Source organism: Aulonocara stuartgranti (assembly GCF_965226115.1).
Source record: "Aulonocara stuartgranti genome assembly, chromosome: 23".
NCBI lineage: Eukaryota > Metazoa > Chordata > Actinopteri > Cichliformes > Cichlidae > Aulonocara > Aulonocara stuartgranti.
Genome location: NC_138958.1, coordinates 34224638 through 34245000, shown reverse-complemented (window position 1 = coordinate 34245000; position 20363 = coordinate 34224638). Strand labels below are relative to the sequence as shown.

The following is a 20363-nucleotide window of genomic DNA, read 5'->3' as shown; positions in this document are numbered from 1 at the left end:
GATGCCCCCAAGGGTGGTGGAGAAATGACCAAGGCTAAGATCCTGTGGGACTTCCAGATACAGACGGACAAAATGGTGGTGGCTAACCAACCGGACATAGTGGTGGTAGACAAACAGAAGAAGACGGCCGTAGTGATCGATGTAGCGGTTCCGAATGACAGCAATATCAGGAAGAAGGAACACGAGAAGCTGGAGAAATACCAAGGGCTCAGAGAAGAGCTCGAGAGGATGTGGAGGGTGAAGGTCACGGTGGTCCCCGTGGTAATCGGAGCACTAGGTGCGGTGACTTCCCAAGCTAGGCGAGTGGCTCCAGCAGATCCGGGAACAACATCGGAGATCTCTGTCCCAGAAGAGCGCAGTCCTGGGAACAGCTAAGATACTGCGCAGGACCCTCAAGCTCCAGGCCTCTGGTAGAGGACCCGAGCTTGAAGGATAAACCGCCCGCAGGGGTGTGCTGGGTGTTTTTTATATATATATATATATATATATATATATATATATATTTATTAAGGGTGCAACGATACACAAAATTCACGGTTCGGTTCTTCGGTGTCACGGTTCGATATTTTTCGATACAAAAAATAAATGTTCATGCCTTTTTAATTTGTCATTTATCAAAATTATAAAATATATATTTTAACTCAAACGTCCAGTTTTTAAATTTAATGTTGCTGAAACAACAAAGTAATAAAATAATAAATCTGATCGAGAAATCACTCATCTTTGGAAAGAGAGTTTATTAGGAGGAATGGCTCTTTCCAAAATAAAGACTATACTATACGCTTCTTCTGGGCTTTATTCTCAGCAGCATATTAAACATATCAGGTCCCCATAAGGAGAATCATGTGTGAACGGCTGTCTAAATGACTCGGGTAAAGTTTGTAGCATGTATGCTTGTTGTTTTTGTCTGCTTCCACTTGTCTTTGCACTAGGATGCTGTCGGAGTAAATGTGCAGTCATATTCGTTGTGTTCCCACTAGTGCTGTCAGCGTTAATACTCGTTGAAATGACGTTAACGCCACAACGCGGCAAATCTCCGTTAACGAGCTACCGCGGATCGCCCCGTGCGTGGGGCTGGACGGCCAACACGTTAACGAACTAGACTGCACTAACACACTAGTTCACACCCATGTAATTGAGCATTGCATGGCACATCCAACATACTGTTTTACTTTAGTCCATGACGCGCTTACCTTCAGGGTCATACGTCACATGAAAACCAAAATAATTCCAAACGCCAGATCTGAATGAGGGTGGGGGAGGTTCAATTTGCCATGTTGCAAGGAGAGCTTAACTTCTGTCTCGCTAGCTTGCCCTGCGCTCAGTGAATCTGCGTTCGACTACTCCGCCTAGGCTGCCCTGTCGAGCGCAGATCCACTGAGTGCTCAACACAGACAGCATCATCAGAAGGAAAGTTGATAAAATAAATAGAAAGTTTTGTATTGTTTGATACATATGCGTACCGAACCGAAAGCACTGTATCGAACAGTTCAATATCGATACGAATATCGTTGCACCCCTAATATATATATATGTTACATTGTAGGATGTTAATATGGGCATGCTGCACGGGCTGTTCAGAAACTACATGCTAATATACTCCTGACTGCGCCTGAGTATATACCCAATAGTATGTGAGGTGCATACTGCTTCCTGGGGAATATTAAAGTACAGCTGGGGAGTTTGAGTGGAGGCCTGAGTGGGTCACTGAGTTGGAGCTAGCGTGTGAGATATGGAACAGACTGTTCTGTATGGAGATTTCCAGGAGAAGCAGCAGCATACTACAAAATTAATTATACTTGAACCTGAGCTAGCAGCTTCGAGAATTTCAAATAATTCACACACCTCGCCAGTGTTGCTACACATCCTACAGGCACCACCACAGCCGTTGCTTACTGCCGCTTTAACACATCTAGAAGCTCCAGTTGCCCGCAGAGTGCCGAGGTTACCCTTGGCCTCGATGACGGCCTCGGTGCAGGCCTGCAGCATGGTGAGGTGGTGGGCGAACACCAGGAACTTCAGCTGCTCTGCCTCCCAGCATCATCTTAATGTAGTCCTTCACAGCTCCCGCCTGGCCACACACACACACACAAATAGACACAGATGAAAGAGAGCTACTGAATCCATCACTTCACCAGTCGACCACACACAGAGGAAGCGGCGAGATCAGTGAAGAAGTCAATTAATCACCGCGGCATCCTTTCCGTGTGATCGATTCTCTATTGAATGCCAGGGATCCAGACTTTAAAAGGAAAGTGCACACAGAGCGACTGGGGCGCATTTGTCAGCTCGGAGATACCAAGAGTCAAATCAATAACTCACAACTTGGCTTATGCTTGGTGTGTTTTTGGAATTTCTGTTTTTTAATTTCGGTGACAATAACAAACAAGCAAAACTCACCTTTTCATACATGAACAGGATTTACAAAAAAATAATAAAATAAAGACCTTTTATGTCACATATTGCCAAAACTGATCTCACCAGCTGATATTGGCCTATCACTGGTATATATATCATACACTATGTGCAGATATTAATGGTGTCATTTACACAAAGTCAGATGAAGAAGCAGCAATATTAACAGTTAGGGCTGCCATGATTAGTCGACTAGTCGCGATTACGTCGACTATCAAAATTGTCGACGACTGATTTAATAGTCGATGCGTCGTTTGAAGCTTTGCAAGATCCCAAAAGACGCAGGAATAAGTAGTAGGATTTAAGAGTGTAATAATGGACTGAAACAGAAGATGGCAGCACTGCATGTACAAGGATGCCAGCTGCCGTTAAACCCCGAAGAAGAAGAAGCAGTGTCCGGTATTGTAGCTGTGTCCAAATTCAGGAACCGCATCCTCCTGTGCCCACATTTGTAGGCCAATTACGTTACAGCGACACGACGAAGCCTGTCCAAATTAGAAGACTCCGACAAATGCGGCCGACAAAAGCGCCCTTCATTTCCCGAGATTTGAAGGATGGGTCGGGTGTATCCTTCGTGGCCCAACCTATCCCAGAATTCATAGCGTGGCCCAGCCAATTCCAGTTTCCAACAATGGCGGCAGCTAGTTAGTTTTAATATTACTCTTATTATTCTTTCTGGGTCACAAAATAAACTTTTAACATATCTTCAGACAAGAATGTAGCTGTGTAAACCTCAAATATCTGCTCAGTTTATCAAGACATCACATATTTTCAAAAGTGCTCTGACGTTTTCGGAGACGTCTGTTACCCACTAGCTCGATAGCTAGCCGGTGTTCAATGGTCACTAGAGCCGATGAGAACACTGAACTCCCAGCAAATCAGTTTCAAACCCCCCGCGGTCTTTCGTTACTCAGATTAAACATGTAATATAAGTCACTTAGATAACTAAAAAATGTTATTGTTTGGCTTTTTTCAGTGTTTTATTTGTTCCTTAGTAAATGAGTTTGGCTGAGATTAAAGTTATACTTTTTACACAGCTAATAAACGTCAAGCAGACAGCTGATTATCAGAAGTGTGAGATGCTCGAGAATATACTCCGGTGTCCTGTTATATTTTAGATAGCAAGGAGTTTATTAAACTTCACCGAAACAATCTTCAAATGTCATTAAAATTTAACAAACTATCATCTTGTCTTTATTTTTAGTTAGCACCTTAAACACTTAAAGCTGTAAGCTAATGATAGTTATATAAGAGCAGACGCATGCTGGTGCAATACGTTTTATGTCCAATGGGTGCATCATCTGATTAGTGGACTAATCGCAAAATAATCGGTGACTAGTCGACTATCAAAATAATCGTTTGTGGCAGCCCCTACTAACGGGTTTAGAACTGATAGTTTGAACTTTTATCGTCTAGCTTTATTGAGGCCATAGCACTTTATGGACCCGTACAAAGCCGCGTCATATAACGTGCGGAGGGGGTGAAAGAGGCGAAGCAGCGCTACGGGAGGAAACTAGAGTCACAACTCCAGACAGAGTGACTCTAGGAGCCTGTGGCGGGGACTAAGGACAATAACGGACTATAAAGCACCAACAACCGGTATGACGAACGCGGCCGTGACTCTGGCAGACGAGCTTGAACACTTTCTATGCTCGCTTCGAGGCTGCAGCTAAGGTCTCCAACAATGCTAGTGTTAGCGGCGCTAACGGCTGCAGACAGGAAGATACTGCCAGCACCGGAAGCGTGCTCGTCATCTCCGAGCATGAAGTAAGGAGAGCCTTCAAGAGAGTGAACACCAGGAAAGCAGCAGGACCAGACGGCATCCCAGGTCGTATCCTCAGAGACTGCGCATACCAGCTAGCTCCTGTGTTCACTGAGATATTCAACATCTCATTATCTTAGTCGGTGAATCCCCACATGCTTCGAGAGCAGGTCCATCATTGTTCCTGTCCCGAAGAAACCCCACCCTGCTTCTCTCAATGACTATCGCCCTGTAGCCCTCACCTCAGTAGTGATGAAGTGCTTTGAACGCCTGGTCAAGAGACTCATCATTTCTTCACTACCAGACACACTGGACCCACTACAGTTCGCTTACCGTCCCAATCGTTCCACAGACGATGCCATCTCTCATCTCCTCCACACATCACTCACTCACTTGGACACTAGAAGGGGGAATTATGTTAAAATGCTCCTCATAGACTACAGCTCTGCATTTAAACACCATAATTCCCTCCACACTCACCACCAAGCTGGAGCATCTGGGACTCAGCTCATCTATGTGTCAGTGGATCTCCAACTTCCTAACTGGCAGACCACAGGCAGTAAGGATGGGCGGACATGTCTCAGCCTCCACCACTCTCAGCACTGGAGCCCCCAGGGGTGTGTTCTGAGCCCCCTGCTGTACTCTTTGTACACATATGACTGTGTGGCCACTACCAGCTCCACCACCATCATCAAGTTTGCTGACGACACCGTCGTGGTGGGCCTGATCTCTGATAACAACGAGACGGCCTACCTGAAGGAGATTAGGAATCTGGAGAACTGGTGCCAGAGGAACAACCTCCTTCTAAACATCAGTAAGACAAAGGAGCTGATAGTGGACTTCAGCACTAAGCAGGAGAGGAACTACCAGACCCCCGTCATCAACGAGTGCCCAGTGGAGAGAGTGGACAGCTTCAAATACCTCGGAGTTCACATCACGCAGGACCTGTCATGGTCCTGTCACATCAACACCGTGGTGAAAAAGGCCCGACAGCGTCTCTACCACCTCAGACGCTTGAGAGACTTCCAACTGCCCTCCAAGGTGCTCAGGAACTTTTACTCGTGCACCATAGAGAGCATCCTGGCGGGAAACATCTTAACCTGGTTCGGGAACAGCACCATGCAGGACAGACGAGCTCTAGAGGGTTGTGCGGTCAGCTGAGCGCACCATCCGCTCCGAGCTCCCTGACCTGCACTCAATCCTACAGCAGGCGGTGCTGGACCAAGGCCAGGAAGATCGTGAAGGACCTCAGCCATCCCAACAACAGACTGTTCTCTCTGCTGAGGTCAGGAAAGCGATTCCGCTCCCTGAAGACCAACACAGAGAGACTGAGGAGGAGCTTCTTCCCGCAGGCGATACGGTCTCTCAATCACACCACCACACAGTACTGACCCACACATACAGTTCTTCCACACACACTGGACTTTCTGGACTTTGGTTTTGCACAACACTGGTCACTATATTCTTCATTTCCGGTTTAATACTTGTACAGCTGCTGTTATTGTGTATATATTTACTTATATTTAGATTTCTTCATACATTCTTATATAGTTCTATATTGTGTATTTTGTTGTACAGTTATTTTATTTTCAACTTTAATTTATATATTTATCTTATTCTTCCAGTTAAATTTACCTTCATTCTAATTTGTGTTGTACAGTTATTTCATTTTTAACCTTAATTTATATTTTATTCCTTCCTAGTTAAATTTACCTTTTTAATTTTTCATATTTATTTCCTATCTTATCATAGCCTTTTCCTTTTTTGTTTTTCTTTAGGTCACGAGCAGTTGTCCAAGCATTTCACTACATATCGTACTGTGTATGACTGTGTACGTGACAAATAAAAAAAATTTGAATTTTTTTGATTTTTCTTTATTATTATTACTGCATTGTATTATCCATGATGATGTAACTATCATCAGGTATTTGACTGGGCTGATATTTTAGGAGATTTTATATGTGAACACATTCAGGACTTGCAAACACTCCTAAGAATTATTACCTGTCAAAAGTGACAGCTGAAGCCTGGAATTAATGCAGGATATAAAAGTTTCTGCTCATTTTACTTTTTGCATAACCACATTTTTTTCCCTCCTTCATGTCGGGCTTCTGATTTATGAAGTCAAATGGTAACAATGCTTAAACCCCCCTAAAAACATCACAGTCCAAGTTTAATGCACTTTTGTTTGTTTTCTGCTAAAGCCTCTGACCTTGATTGACGGTGTGAGTCTAACAACCTAAAAAGGAAGCGGCACAGTGAGGTAACTGTAGCCTGCAGGATCTGTATCTATCATTTCACCGTGCGCTGGTGCCCAGCGATCACACTGTGATGGCTGTGGCCTGCTCCCGCTACCTTCTGCAAGAGCTGTACGAGCGTGTCATTGAGCATCCGCACTCGGCTCATTTCAGAGCCCGGGCCATAAAGCAGCCAAGAATAGCACCAACTAGTGAGAATTCTGAGGTTTGAGTTGAGTCAAACAGAGCCCTTACTAGACGGTTTTTGGAGACAGGCCCTTTCTCTGTGGTGTGAAGTCCACCCTATAATCTCCGCACCTCCTGCAAGCTGACAACCTCTGCAGCCATCAGCACACCTGATGCTCTGGTGGGAGAACCTCTGCTTCGCCTTGCTGATAATTAGCCGATGCGCCTGATAATGAATCTCTGCGCCAGGCCTCTGCCCGACCCTGTTCTGATCTGGGGGGTCCTCATTACTGACGGCTCGGCTTCGCCGTCTTCCTTCCGCTGAGTTTAATTAGTGCACAAACTTCTCGCTGTCTGAAGCGGCCCGTTAGCTTGCTTTAAAGTCCAGCATCAGAGCTGTCCTCTCTGGGTAATTGGGAGCAGATGCTTGCGCGGGTAAAGCAACAAAAATACCCAAAGGCGTTTGGCAGCTTCGTCGCCAGGCGGACTGGCAGGCAGGGGCCGTGATGCTTGTCAGAGTGACATAGATGTGTGGATCCTATTGAGTACCGTTCCACCCCTCTCATGATCCAAAAAAAGAATCAAAGCAAGTTTTCTTTTTTTCCCTCTCTTTCTCGGAAGTAGAGAAAGTGTGAACCAGTAGCAGAGGAAATGAGACTCGGCCGGCAGTATCGAGCTTTGAGGTGGAGAGCAGGTCGGTGTGGGTGGGGCTTTGTAATGAAGGAGGTCCAGTGTTAGGCTAAACTGAGCAGAAATCAGATCAGCAAACAACACCAAGCGCAAAAAGAGATCCAAGCTTGGAGGCAGGCTGAGCGGGTAGCGTGTCGATGATTGCGTCAGTGGTTATCTCCGCTCTTCGTTAACCTCGGGGCCACACTCCTCATGGCTGAGGGCGCTGGGCTAAATCTGGAGGAATGCCAGCCCTCGAACATGGCAGATGATTGGAGAGGGATACTATATCTGGTGGAACTATTTGCTCAGCTACAAATATAAGAGACTAGGTAACTGCCTGTTCTCTTGGTAAGAGGCTGAAGCAGAACAGAGAGGTTGAAAGGTATATTAGTGTAAAAATGCTTCCACTGACGAACAGGAATGTTACATTCTGCGACACTAGTTGCTCTAGACCCCCCTCCCCCGCCGGCCTTCCTTAGACTAAATGCCACCTTCCCATATTGCTCTCATTAAAAAGAAGAAGTCACTTCAGAGAGCCGACACGAGTTTCCATAGCAACAACATCACAGAGATGCTACTAGTGCGGTGTGTAACTTTGATATAAGGGATAATCATGCCAGGCTGGACGCAACAGAATAATACCTCAGTTATAACTACTTTGTCTAGTGCTTTCACTGGCAACCATTAGGTTCTGTTACCATGGCAATGATTTTCCCATGAGATCTCACTGAGTGGTTGGCCAAGCGCTCTGAGAATGATGCTGTGCCATCAATTCACCATTTCCTGAAATAGGAAAATTAATAAAAAAACAACATCATCGAGCTAATTTTAGCTATTTGGGTGATATAATGTATGGCTCTGGGTTTGTTGCTTGTGAGATATTTGAAGGTTAATGTGAACAACAATGTATTTTCCTATTTTCAGTTATAGCCACATATTGTTACAATGGTAAATACTAAGTATCAAATTATGAAGCAAGCTTGTGTTCAAGAAATACCGTTTTGCAGTTTTTTCCTACTCTTACATCTATCTGTATGATGTCAATGAGAACAGATACACCACCATGGCCATTGTCAGGACAGAAGCCCCACCCACCAGCTGCACATACAGTAACTTATTTTATGAGGTGTGGCAGAGGAAAGTCACCTTAAAGATAAGGGGAAGGTAGACAACTCTACACTAGGGAAAACAATCGAAACAGTTATTGATTTCAATTCAATCTCATTCAGTTTAAATTAATTAAATGAATGATTTATATAGCATCAAGTCACCTCAAGGCGCTTTATATTATAAGATAAAGTTACAGCAATAATACAGAGAAACCCCAACAATCAGATGAGCAAGTAGTTGGCAAAACTGGAAGGAAAAACTCCCTTCTAAACAGGAAGTATCTCTGGTAGAACCAGGCTCAGGGAGGGCCAGCCACCTGCCACAACCTGTTGGGGTGAGAGGGAGGCAGGACAAGAAACAGCGACTGTCACCCTGTCCACCACCACTGCAAACAAGAAGGGGCTCAGAGCCAAATCACAGATGAAATCCCACCTGGTTATGAAGTAGAGTATAGATAGATATAAATAGGGATTTGCGGTTATGAATACTTTCTTACAGACTATTATCTAATGATGCCCATCTATATTCCCACCTGCCACAACCTTGCAGCTTCTCCTATCTCTTTAAATCCGCACCTTCTGCATAAGATGTAGTCCACCTGTGTGCACCTTCCTCCACTCTTGTATACATTACCTTCGACCCTCTCACAAAATCCACGACATCTGGCTTTCTGCATTTCTCTCCTTAACACCAAATCTACCAAACATCTCAACTCTGTTCCCTTCACCTCCATGTCCACTGAGAGCCCAGCTACGATCACCACTCTCTCCACCTGCGACCACTCTCTACCACTTCATCCGACCTACTCCACAATTCCAATTTCTCTTCTGACATCCAACCTGTGGGGCACGTAATGTAACAACTTCAAACTCATAATCCTGTTCTTCACATACTCTTCCTTCAAGATTATTTCTGACACAAACCTTCCCATGTACCTGGGCTTGGGACAGCCAATAGGAATAAGTGCCTTGTTCTACTTCCTATAAACTGGTATCGTGATTATTCAAAGAATTCAGCATCAGCTGAGGCTAGTTTTTCTAGCAGTAGAAATCAGTAACAATGTAAAATATTTAAAATGATAGTAATTTCAAATACTTTAAATTATTCTAGTGTTCTGTTGATCTCTGTTCATTACTGTTCAAATGAAAAATGAAACCTCAGTGATGAACTCCCAATAGATGCTATTTCCAGGTCTCACATCATACAGAATGTAGACAGACATGTTAGTAGTATTAATGTTCTTCTTTCCTAAATGTCAAAGCGGTCTTTAAACTTTCCTAAACTGTCAGCTCTTTCAGCTCTTTCAGACAAGAACAGAGATCGATCAATTTAACCACATTTTCTTGATACTGATTAAAACAGATTTTCCTGTTTTTCTCAAATCACATTCAGTGTGCTTCCCTTCTATGTTCTGAAACTCGAACCACAGTGTTAAATAAATGTATGAATGCTTAGTGGTCTTAGGTTTTTCCACATTTTTCATACGTGAATGTTTTAGATTATGAAACAAATTGTAATATTAGACAAAGATGGCCAGAATAAATGCATTTATTAGGTGGAAAAAAAGCAATCCTCCCTTTGTTAAATCATGAATTAACTACAGACTTTGATTTCACAAGCTACACTCAGGCCTGAGTGTAGCAGATCTGTTGTATCAACAATTTCAATTCATCCTGCACCAAACAACAGTCAGTAAAAACCCTACAATAATACAGAAGAAGCAATAACATGAACCCCTATCACAGGGGTGTCCAAACCCAGGCCCCAAGAGCCGGTGTCCTGCAGGTTTTAGATGTGTCCTTGATCCAACATAGCTTATTTAAATGGCTAAATGACCTCCTCAACATGCCTTGGGCTACGTTCACACTGCAGGTCTTAATGCTCAATTCCGATTTTTTGATCAAATCCGATTTTTTTGTCTGCTCGTTCACACTACAAATAAAATGCGACGGCAAACGCGCTCTAGTGTGAACGCTCAAAGCTTCACACTAGAGCGCGTGTAGACTTGCGCAAAAGAAGACGTCATACACAACGCGCTCTGTTTAGACCCAGAACAAACTATATTGTTTGACTGATGGCCCTTAATATAAAGACTTCGGACTTCACGTTTCCTAATTTTTGCTTTAAGTTATTTTGTTATTTACATAATAATGTAGATAACCTAATAATGATCCTTATTGCTGTTTTAGAGGAGCGGTGCTTCAAAGGATAGTTGCAGATTTCTGTCAGAACCTGCAGGTTATGCAGTACAAATAAAATGTTCACGTTTCTCCAACGTTGTCTTCCCAGCAGTTTCACCTTTGACCTTAGAACTGAAGAAGCTTCTCGGAAGAGAGGCGAAACGTCTTCAAGCAACTTAAAGAAGTCCAGACACTTTTCTTTGCAATCTCCTTTGACTACGATGACCTGGATGACTGAGAACCTTCACAGACTTTTAACAGGAAGAAACCTCCAGGAGAACCAGGCTCAGGGTGGGGCAGGCATGTGCTGTGATGGTTTAATGGATAAGGTGAGGACAAAAAACTTAAATAGAAGCAAAGTAAGCTAACACATCATGCCAGATAAGAAACAGATTAGAGACAAAGTTATTGACATCTGCTAGCCTGAAAAGTCGGCACATAGCAGTGCAATAATCATTACAATATCGTATTTGATGCTCTTCTTTTAATTATTGACTTTTGGTTCAACAAAAAATATAGACTCTAAAACTGTTGGATTGGCTTATGGTGTAGGCTCAGTCATAAATCGTAAACAAGCTGATATAATATCTGACATTCACTGTTTTCTTGGTACAGCCTGCATTACTCTTCTTACTGGTAGTGACGACAAACCAATGTCCTAGATCAGGGGTGGGGAACTCCAGGCCTTAAGGTCCTGCAGCCTTTAGATGTGTCCTTGATCCAACACAGCTGATTTCAGTGGCTAAATGACCTCCTCAACGTGTCTTGAAGTTCTCCAGAGGCCTGGTAATGAACTAATCATCTGATTCAGGTGTGTTGTCCCAGGGTGACATCTAAAACCTGCAGGACACTGCCACTCGAGGCCTGCAGTTGTCTACCCCTGCTCTGTTAGGCTTGTGATCCCTAGTCTGTAAATAAATGTGTAGAAGGACTTCAAACAAATAACATTAAAAACAGCAAAAGTTTTAAAAAATGATTTGCATAATGAAATCTCATTGGCTTTGATTTTAACTACTAGTCTTAAAACACCTAAAAAAATGAAATACTTTTCAAAAACTTTATTTTTTAATTAAAATTTAACTTTTTAGGACTTTTGAAAAAAGCTTGAATAATATTACACTGCGGGAAAATTAGTTTTCGGCCTGCTCTGAGCCAATACCTATAATGCTAATATTCAGAAAGCTCTTTTCTTCATAGTAACACCACAGAACAACACATATGCAGAAGAACTGCTGGATATCCGTCATCCAGTTGGATGATCTCACTCATAACTTATTCTGTGTGTATGCAAGGCCACGATTGGTGCAACAGTTTTATGGATAAAAAATGCTAACTAATTAAGAAAAACAGCTGGAGAGGTAATATTTAAAATCCATTAGTCAAACAACAGGTTATAGCGTCTCTGATGGGGACTATTTTCGGACTGTGGTGCATTTGTGAGAATGGATGGTGTGTGTGGGATTGATAAACTACAGTATGTGTGTTCATGGTAATGAAGTAACATGCCACCAGAGCAACAGTGTTGCTCATTGATCATTTGGACAACAATGCGGCCCTATGGGGCTTTGAATACCCCACACAATAGAAAAATCCCCTGCTTCATCTTTCAAAGGTATTCCTGTATGTAAGATATAACAGCAGCTGGTCTTCCTTTACCTTGGCGATGGCTGTTTGCTTGTACATCTGCGTGACCAGGCCCATGACTTCAGTGAAGGGGGTGTCCGTCGTAGCAGCCCCCGACCCCAGGCTCTTCATCAGCCTCTCCCACTCGGCGAAGCTAGCCGAGGCCTCCTGCAAAGCAAGAAGAGGGCAAAGACATTGAGGCTGCGTCCTTTACTTCTTCACCCACCCTTTTCTCGCTCTTGTTCTCTCTACTGTTTTTGAGATATAAAGGGCAAAACAATTAATAGTGCTGCTGGGTGTCCTACTTTTCCTGGAAGAAAAAGAAAGAAAGAGGGAGAAAAGAAAAAAATGCCAGCGATAGAGAGCGAGAGAGATGGAGAATTCCCAAGGATGCCACCCCCTCCGACTGGGCTGCTGTGTTAGGTGGGTCACGAGCATCTCCCAATTATAGCTGCCTTGTGACAAGTCGGGGTCGAAGATGGAGAAGCAGCCCGGCCGGTACAATAAATCAAAGACGCCTCGCGTACTCTCAAGGTGATTGGCGAGAAGTATTTAAGGCGGGAGAGGAGAGTGGGAGAGGATCGCAGTGGGAAAGGCTGCCAGCGAAGAGCAGCATATGCTGCCTCCCCACTCATAAACAAGACACACAGAGAAGCTCTGCATTTGTTGCCGACATGTAGGTTAGCCTTGTTTATCATAAAAACACCACTCAGGAACAGCATGTTTTTCTTTTTTAAGACTTTCTAGTACAAGACAAGATAATTATATAGAAATCGGGCATGAAAAGTAGCACGGGGAAAGTTTGAGTCAATCCTTCTGCAATAAATTCGGCTTGGAAATAGTTGTCAAGTTCCTTGGCTTTTTCAACCTCCAAACTGCTAACTCTGAATTGCTTTGTGATTGGAGCTTATTTTGGGCCTCTTGTTCATCACCTCGCTGTCTTAATTCAAGCTGCAATGTCTGACAGCAGTGAATGTGTAAAAAAATTCAGCAGCAACAAACACTTTCTTAAAGCGCTGCATATCAAATGATGCAAAACTGTGAACCATATGGCAGAGCGGTGGAAGGTGGAGGTGGGCTGCGCCTGATTAAGCACATACATACACATAATGGTGAGGTGGGTCAAAGAGGGGAAGGGGGGAGGAAGAGGTGTGAGAACTGGAGAGAAACCCTATTAATGCACGCACAGGCTTCGTCGGGAAGCAAGTTTCACGACTGCATTTCCCGCACTGTGTTTTCTGGACTCCTTACATGAAAGCTTTGCACCATTTAGTGAAAAAATTTGCATTTCAGTGGCTTCGAAACCTCGTCAAAGTCAAGGACGGCTGAATGAATAAATAGTATCGTATTGCTGGAGCACAAAGCTGCGCTTCCTTCATGTTTTTCGCCCTCAGATGTTTCACTCAGAAGCACCTGCATAAACACAGTTGGAGCCGTGCTTTTTTCCTAATTAAAACTGTACATTCAGGCATTTCTTTATAATGTGCTAGAGGAAAAAAAAAAAACCCTGAGTGGCTAAGCACTCCACCCTCGATGATATTCACCAGACTAACACTGACTAAAGGCCAAGGCTGAAAATGTAAAGGGCAGGTGGGGCATAAAAAGTGTCTGGCTGTGGAAGATAAAAGCCATCATTAGGGAGTAAAATGAGATAGGAGGAATGAACTGGTGAGTGCTCCTGGTATACAGATACAGTACAGAATATATTGTCAGTTAGCAAAATGAGGCTTCAAAAAGACAGTTTGTTTAGAGGGAAAATAACGTCCACTCGGTCTTTTATGTTTTATATTGTTCACATTTTCCTGCCTGTGGGAGGCAAAATGGATGTGGATTCGGGTGACTGGCCGTTTCACACTTCCTTTTCTCATCTCTGAAACCAGTCCATTTAGCTGTGAGGATGAAACGCCTGTCTATTCTTCTTAGCAGAAATGTGTTAAAAAAAAAACCAAAAAAAACTTGCAGATTTGTCTCACGAACAAAAATAAAGGCAAAAACTGCAAAGCAGAACAACCCGTGCTCTTTTGTTTTCCCACCAAAGAAAAATGATCTCCGAGGTCGTTTTCTCTGAGGATATTACGCATCTTGTTTCAGCCCAATGCAGATGAGAGAGAGCAACTCCAACACATGACACGAATCTTTACAACATGTGGCTTAATTGGTGGCTCTATGTAAAATAACAAAAAACACCCACCAACCATATTTAGTCCCCAATTACTGTCCCCTAACATTTAGGGAGAATAGGGGTAAAAATCCTAGATCATCACTTTTTAAGAAACTCATTGTTGTGTCATTCCTGCGATGGCTCAGTGAGTAATTAGCACAGAAAAAGCTCCTGCAGCATTTTCCACTCCTGCTAATACGAGACTGTTTCCAAAAAAGTTGGGATGCTGTATCTGCAATATGTGCCCATAAAAACAGAATGCAATGACTTCCAAAACATTTGAAGCTTATATATAAATAAAAATAATGCAGATATTTTATATCAAATGTTAAAAAAATTAGATTTCTTTTTGAAGAAGAAAATATGTTTTCTTGTTAGTGTTTAATACACGGTTTCAGCTGTTTTTCATCTCAAGATGTGTCAAATGTTTCCACCTTGAAGGTGGTACAGGTCTGAATAGCCAATATATATTAGCCAATTGTGTATATACATATATATATATATATATATATATATACACACACACACAACCAGGCATTACATTATGAAGCATTTAATAGTGTGTTGGCCTGGCCCCATCGATGCTTGGACTTCAATAGACCCCTGAAGGGGAGCTGTGGAATCTGCACCAAAATGTTAGCAAACAGATCGTTTAAGTCCGGTAAGTTGCAAGGTCGGACCTTCAAGGATCGGACTTGTTTGTCCAGCAAATCCCACAGATTCTTGATTGGATTGAGATCAGAGAATTTGGAGGTGAAGTACACCCCTCAAACTCGTTGTTGGGTTCCTATAACCATTCATGAACCACTTTTGCTCTGTGACAGGGCCCATTATCCTGCTGAAAGAGGCCTCAGCCACCAAGGAGCACTGTTTCCACGAAAGAGTGTACGTGGTCTGAAACAATGCTTAGGTGGGTGCTACGTGTCAAAGTAACATCCATGTGAATGGCAGGACCCAAGGTTTCTTTGGGTAGCTTATTCCCATCGTGCATTCTGCTTCCGAGTGTTCACCAGGCAAGCGAAGCACCTGAACACCCAAGTGATGTAAAAGATAGTGTGATTCATCAGACCTTCCATTGGTCCATGGTGTAGTTCTGATGCTCATATGAACATCGTTGGGGGTTTTGGTTTTAACAAAGGGTTAAGGGGTTATGCAGCCACACATGCAACAAACTGTGATGCTCTGTGTATTCTCACACTTTTCTATCAGAACCAGCGTTACAGTTTTCTGATGGATCCAACCACACAGGCCAGCCTTTGGTCCTCACCCCACATGCATCAATGAGCCTAGGCCCCATGACGCTGCCACTGGTTCATCACCGTTCCTTCACTTTTGATAGATACTGACCACTGCAGACTGGCAACACCCCACAAAAGCTGCAGTTTTTGAGAACTAGCCATCTACCCATCACAGTCTGGCTCCATGTCAAACTGGCCCAAATCCTTACGGTTGCCCATCTTTCCTGCTTCTAACACTCCCTAATATGTCCCACCCACGAACAGGTGCCATGATGAAGAGATTATCAGTTATTCATTTCACCTGTCAGTGGTCATAATCTTATCCCTGCTCAGTATATATCATTTAGTGTTTAATAGTGATGGTCATATGAAAGTGTATCTGACATCATCAAGGAGGATCACATGGCTTCTCTCTTCTTTAACCAAAGGCGTATACTGTACTATAGAACACGATTGATGGGTTAGCACGCTATGTTAAGCTGCAAATCAAGTTCTCAGTAATTTCTCAAAACTTATTCTGAACACAGAACTGCCTGTAGCAGGTTATGTTCAGAGCTTTGACTTAAATCATCTGGAAACAACACACTTTCACAGACTTTTTTTTATTTACAGTAAGCTCTAAGTGCTATATATATTATCTGCTGCAGGAATACATTTTATACAAGGAACCTAATGAGCCATATCGTACTGATAAAACCAAATGAATCCCAGCCGTAAAGTTGAAGCAGTGTAAACTGTGTGTCACATTTTCACTGGAATTTGTATGGATCCAGTTGGTCATGCAGAAATGTTTTTAATGTTTGATCCTCATCCTGCTAAGTCTCCCCTACGCTGCTCAAACTGCAGCTAATAGAGGTCAGATTAGAAAACGGATCGTTATGATCTTGAGGCTATTTATTGCCAAAAATTTCCAATCAAACACTTCATCTCACTTTGATCTGGCAACAAGTCTCGTTCGTTAGGTTATGGGGCAGAGTCACACTTGAAACACTGAGTAATATTTAATGTTGAAATGTGTCTCGCTTTAGAAAGTTTCTAATGTGCTGATGTGATGTTAGAAATAAACAGCAGCACAGAGAGCACATCGAGCAATAATGTAACATATTTATTTTACTGATGATGCACGATAATAATAATAATAATGGATTGGATTTATACAGCGCTTTTCGAGGCCCTCAAAGCGCTTTACAATTCCATTATTCATTCACTCTCACATTCATACACTGGTGGAGGCAAGCTACAGTTGTAGCCACAGCTGCCCTGGGGCAGACTGACAGAAGCGAGGCTGCCATATCGCGCCATCGGCCCCTCTGGCCAACACCAGTAGGCGGTAGGGTCAAGTGTCTTGCCCAAGGACACAACGACCAGGACAGAGAGCCCAGGGATCGAACCGGCGACCTTCCGGTTACAGATACGCTTCCCTGAGCCACGGTCGCCCACAATGAACATTAATTGACAAAACAAAAACGTTCTGCAGCTCTTGTGCATCTTAATATAAAGTTTCTGACTCTGACGGGAGTAGGTGGTGCTCACTGCATGAATAACCGACATACACGCACGCTGAAGCAGAAAGCCTGGCCTAACAGAGGAAGTTGATAAACATCACGATGATGTCATTTACTCGGGTTTAGGTTTTGTTGAGTATCTAAAATGGAAGTGTGAAGTTGGTAGTGATGTAATGCAATGGCTGAGCTGGAAGTGGCAGAGTTGAAGATGTTAGGTTTTGGAGTGCATCAGAGGGACAGCTCAGTATGAGCATTTTGGACCAGGCAGGAGGAAGACCTCAGAGTGGATGCAGTGAAGGGGCGTATGCAGAGGGTTTGGTTAACAGAGGACAATAGCAGGGATAGGATGATATGGAGGCAGACGATCTGCTTTGGCAAGCCCTAAAGGGAGAAGGCAAGAGAAGAAGACGAAGAAGCTTCAACATCTGATATGTTGTTTTTGTGTTATTTCCAAATAAATACAGATTTTAGATGGATTTCAAATCAGGTGATTATGCTTTCATTTTATACAGCCTTCCAGCTTTTCTGAAAACAAACTGAATGATAGAAAATGTAACAAAAGCCTCTCAGTGGATGTTTCTGAGTGTGTGCTGCTGTGGGTGCTTCCAGTTGGAAACTAACTACTGGTAATCCTTGACCTCAGTGACCTATGCATAGAGCAGAGGAGACACACTAATTTGCGCACAAGCCGGGCCAAAGCCATATTGGCATTCACGTGTACATTCACATGGATCCAGTGCAGCGTGGGAGGCAGAAACCGCAACTACAACTTTGGGGAAGCTAAAAGAGATCCAAACACCTACACACAAAACATGACATTTACTCTACAAATACCCTGGTATCTTCTATATGATGGAGGAAAAATAGCAAGTACACAGAGACCTCATTGCTAAGCTTAGACTAACAGAGTTATTTAATCTTAAAGGAGTAACAGGCATTTTTCTCTGAGAAAGAAATAACCAGGTGACTGAACCAAGTGCAGCAGCACAGCTCCTCACAGTGAGGCCAAAGGAGACTGATTAACTGAGGAACTGTGCTTAATTATTAGTTAATCGGTTCATTGTTTGTCTATAAAATATCAGGAAAATGCACAAAGTGACCTCATCTACATGCTGGTTTTGTAAAACCATAAACTTGCAAATATTCCGTTTGCTATAATAAACACATGTGAAAATATTTGTTTTTATTCAGCAGAAATCTCTCACACTTTTTTCAGAGGTTTTCTCACATGACCCTCTTCGAGTTGGATTCGCCAAACTCGCTTCTGCTCTGCCGATTGTGGGCGAGTTTTATACAAAAGGATACAAGCAGACCTTGACACCGCAGAGCTCTGAAAACAGGACTGATTTAGCTTTGTCAGTAGCTGAAAGAATTAGATAACGTGAATGGAGCTGCCAGCGACGTGTTGCTGCGTGGTTACAGAAACAAAGACATAATGTTTGACATAAATTTATATTCTAAAAAAAACGTCCTTCAAAAGCAACGAGGTCCACGAGTCAGACGGGAGATGTCAAGACTTGCACTGAGCGTTCCAATGACTCAGAGGTGTTGAGAATTTTGAGAAGTTGTCACAATAGATCAATTAAATCAGAACATTTAAAATAAATAATAACTCCACTTTTAAAAAAATCTGGAAACTGTCCAACTTAACAGGCACTCTTTTTTCTTTTATCTTACAAAATAGAATGCACAGATTATTATCAGCTGACCAAACAACCAGTTCATGATTCATCTGTAGTCCAAATATACTACAGAAACTACACAAATACATATTACTTGTCTTCACATGTGACGTGCGTCACCCACGTCTACCTTTGCAGCTTCCTTGGGCAGGTCAAAGGGGATACGTTGGCGGATTTTGGGGGGCAGCTGACTGAGCACATCAGCTTTGAGACGACGGATCATGATCTGACTCAGCCGCTGGTGCAGCTCCTCCAAGTTGGACGCCCCGCGACAGTCCCACTGCCTGCGAGGCCCAAAATACCTGTGAGAGAATAAATAAGTGATGAAGTTGTGCCTGCTAACTTTTTTATACACACACCTCTAACTGAGATGCACTTCCCAAGAAACCACACTTATTTACTTGCAGCAGTGCCTTGAAGGAATAGTTAAACATTTAAACATTCCCACCTGGGAGCTGCCCAGCACTAGAACAGCCTTCCATCGTTTACTGTTAAGCAGCTCTGTTGGAGCAGTTGGGGAATCTTCTTTTTTGCCTTTTTGCTTAAGGGCACTTTGCAAAGCAGGAAACTATTTTGCCTAATGGCCACAGCAGCAGGTTTATTCCAAAACTCACGGGCAACTTTCACAATTCATCAGCCAAATGGACTTTTAGAATAGAACTGGCCCCCCACACAAAGGCTGGTTATCTGCCATATTGGCTGGAAGTGTGGACAAACTTAACAAGGCACTGCCAAAATTGGCTGTTTCACACTTCTCTGTTTAAAGCTGTAATTGGTGTAGGATGGGAAACTAACTCATTCTTTCTAAAATAATGTTTCCCCCTTGTGTGCAGATTTGAACCAGCATCTCTCCAGCTGCAGTGCTGTTTTTCCTTTCACCTCTGCTGCTGCCGTTTCCCACAGCAACCTCAACTTTATGTAAGAAACAAGAAGGGAAGATTGCACTCAGATGGCACCGCCTTGCACTCCTCTGAGTGTGCGTGAGAGAGTGCATACGTGTGACTTAGAAAGGCATTCCCCAGCCACACCAAGCGCTCTTAGACACAAAGCATTATATTTAATGGCGCCAAGCCATTCCCTGACCGAGCTGCTGACTTTGATGGACATCCAAAACAATGCATTTGATGTGTTTGTTCACACATGTAACCAATCATCACTGTAAACTGGCAGCCAGTTGGCATTTAGCGCTTGGCTTCAGTTGCAGTCTGGCTTTGACAACAAACCATCAACTCAGCAGCACCACCAATCCAGGCTCAGGTATAGGCCGGCTTATCCCAGCAGACACAATTAAATGGTAGGTGAGAAGGACTGAAACTGTGCTAATTCCACAGAACTGCAGATAAACAGTGAATGAGTACACTTCAATCTGGTGATAGTGGACTTAAATGCAGGCACAGTAAGATAGGTTCAAAAGGTGCGGATTCAATAACATCTGATTTGTGTCAATCAATTTTCATCAATGTACAGTTACCACCGTAAATGAGTTGTATGCCTCCACCATCAATCAGGTTGCACTTCATTTCTACGCCTGTCCAAACTAAATAAAGCAAAGACTTTGATTTAAGGAATTTAATTAAAGATTTTTTAAAGAT

General features: G+C 43.1%; 1 protein-coding gene across 1 annotated transcript in view; it reads right to left on the bottom strand.

Moving 5' to 3' along the window:
- Positions 1 to 20363, bottom strand: part of zranb3 (zinc finger, RAN-binding domain containing 3) — a 127134-nt gene that overhangs the window by 81726 nt on the left and 25045 nt on the right. The window contains 4 exon segments of the mRNA XM_082525067.1: positions 1951 to 2034; positions 2036 to 2071; positions 12219 to 12353; positions 18902 to 19073. Coding sequence (XP_082381193.1) covers positions 1951 to 2034; positions 2036 to 2071; positions 12219 to 12353; positions 18902 to 19073 — 427 coding nt within the window.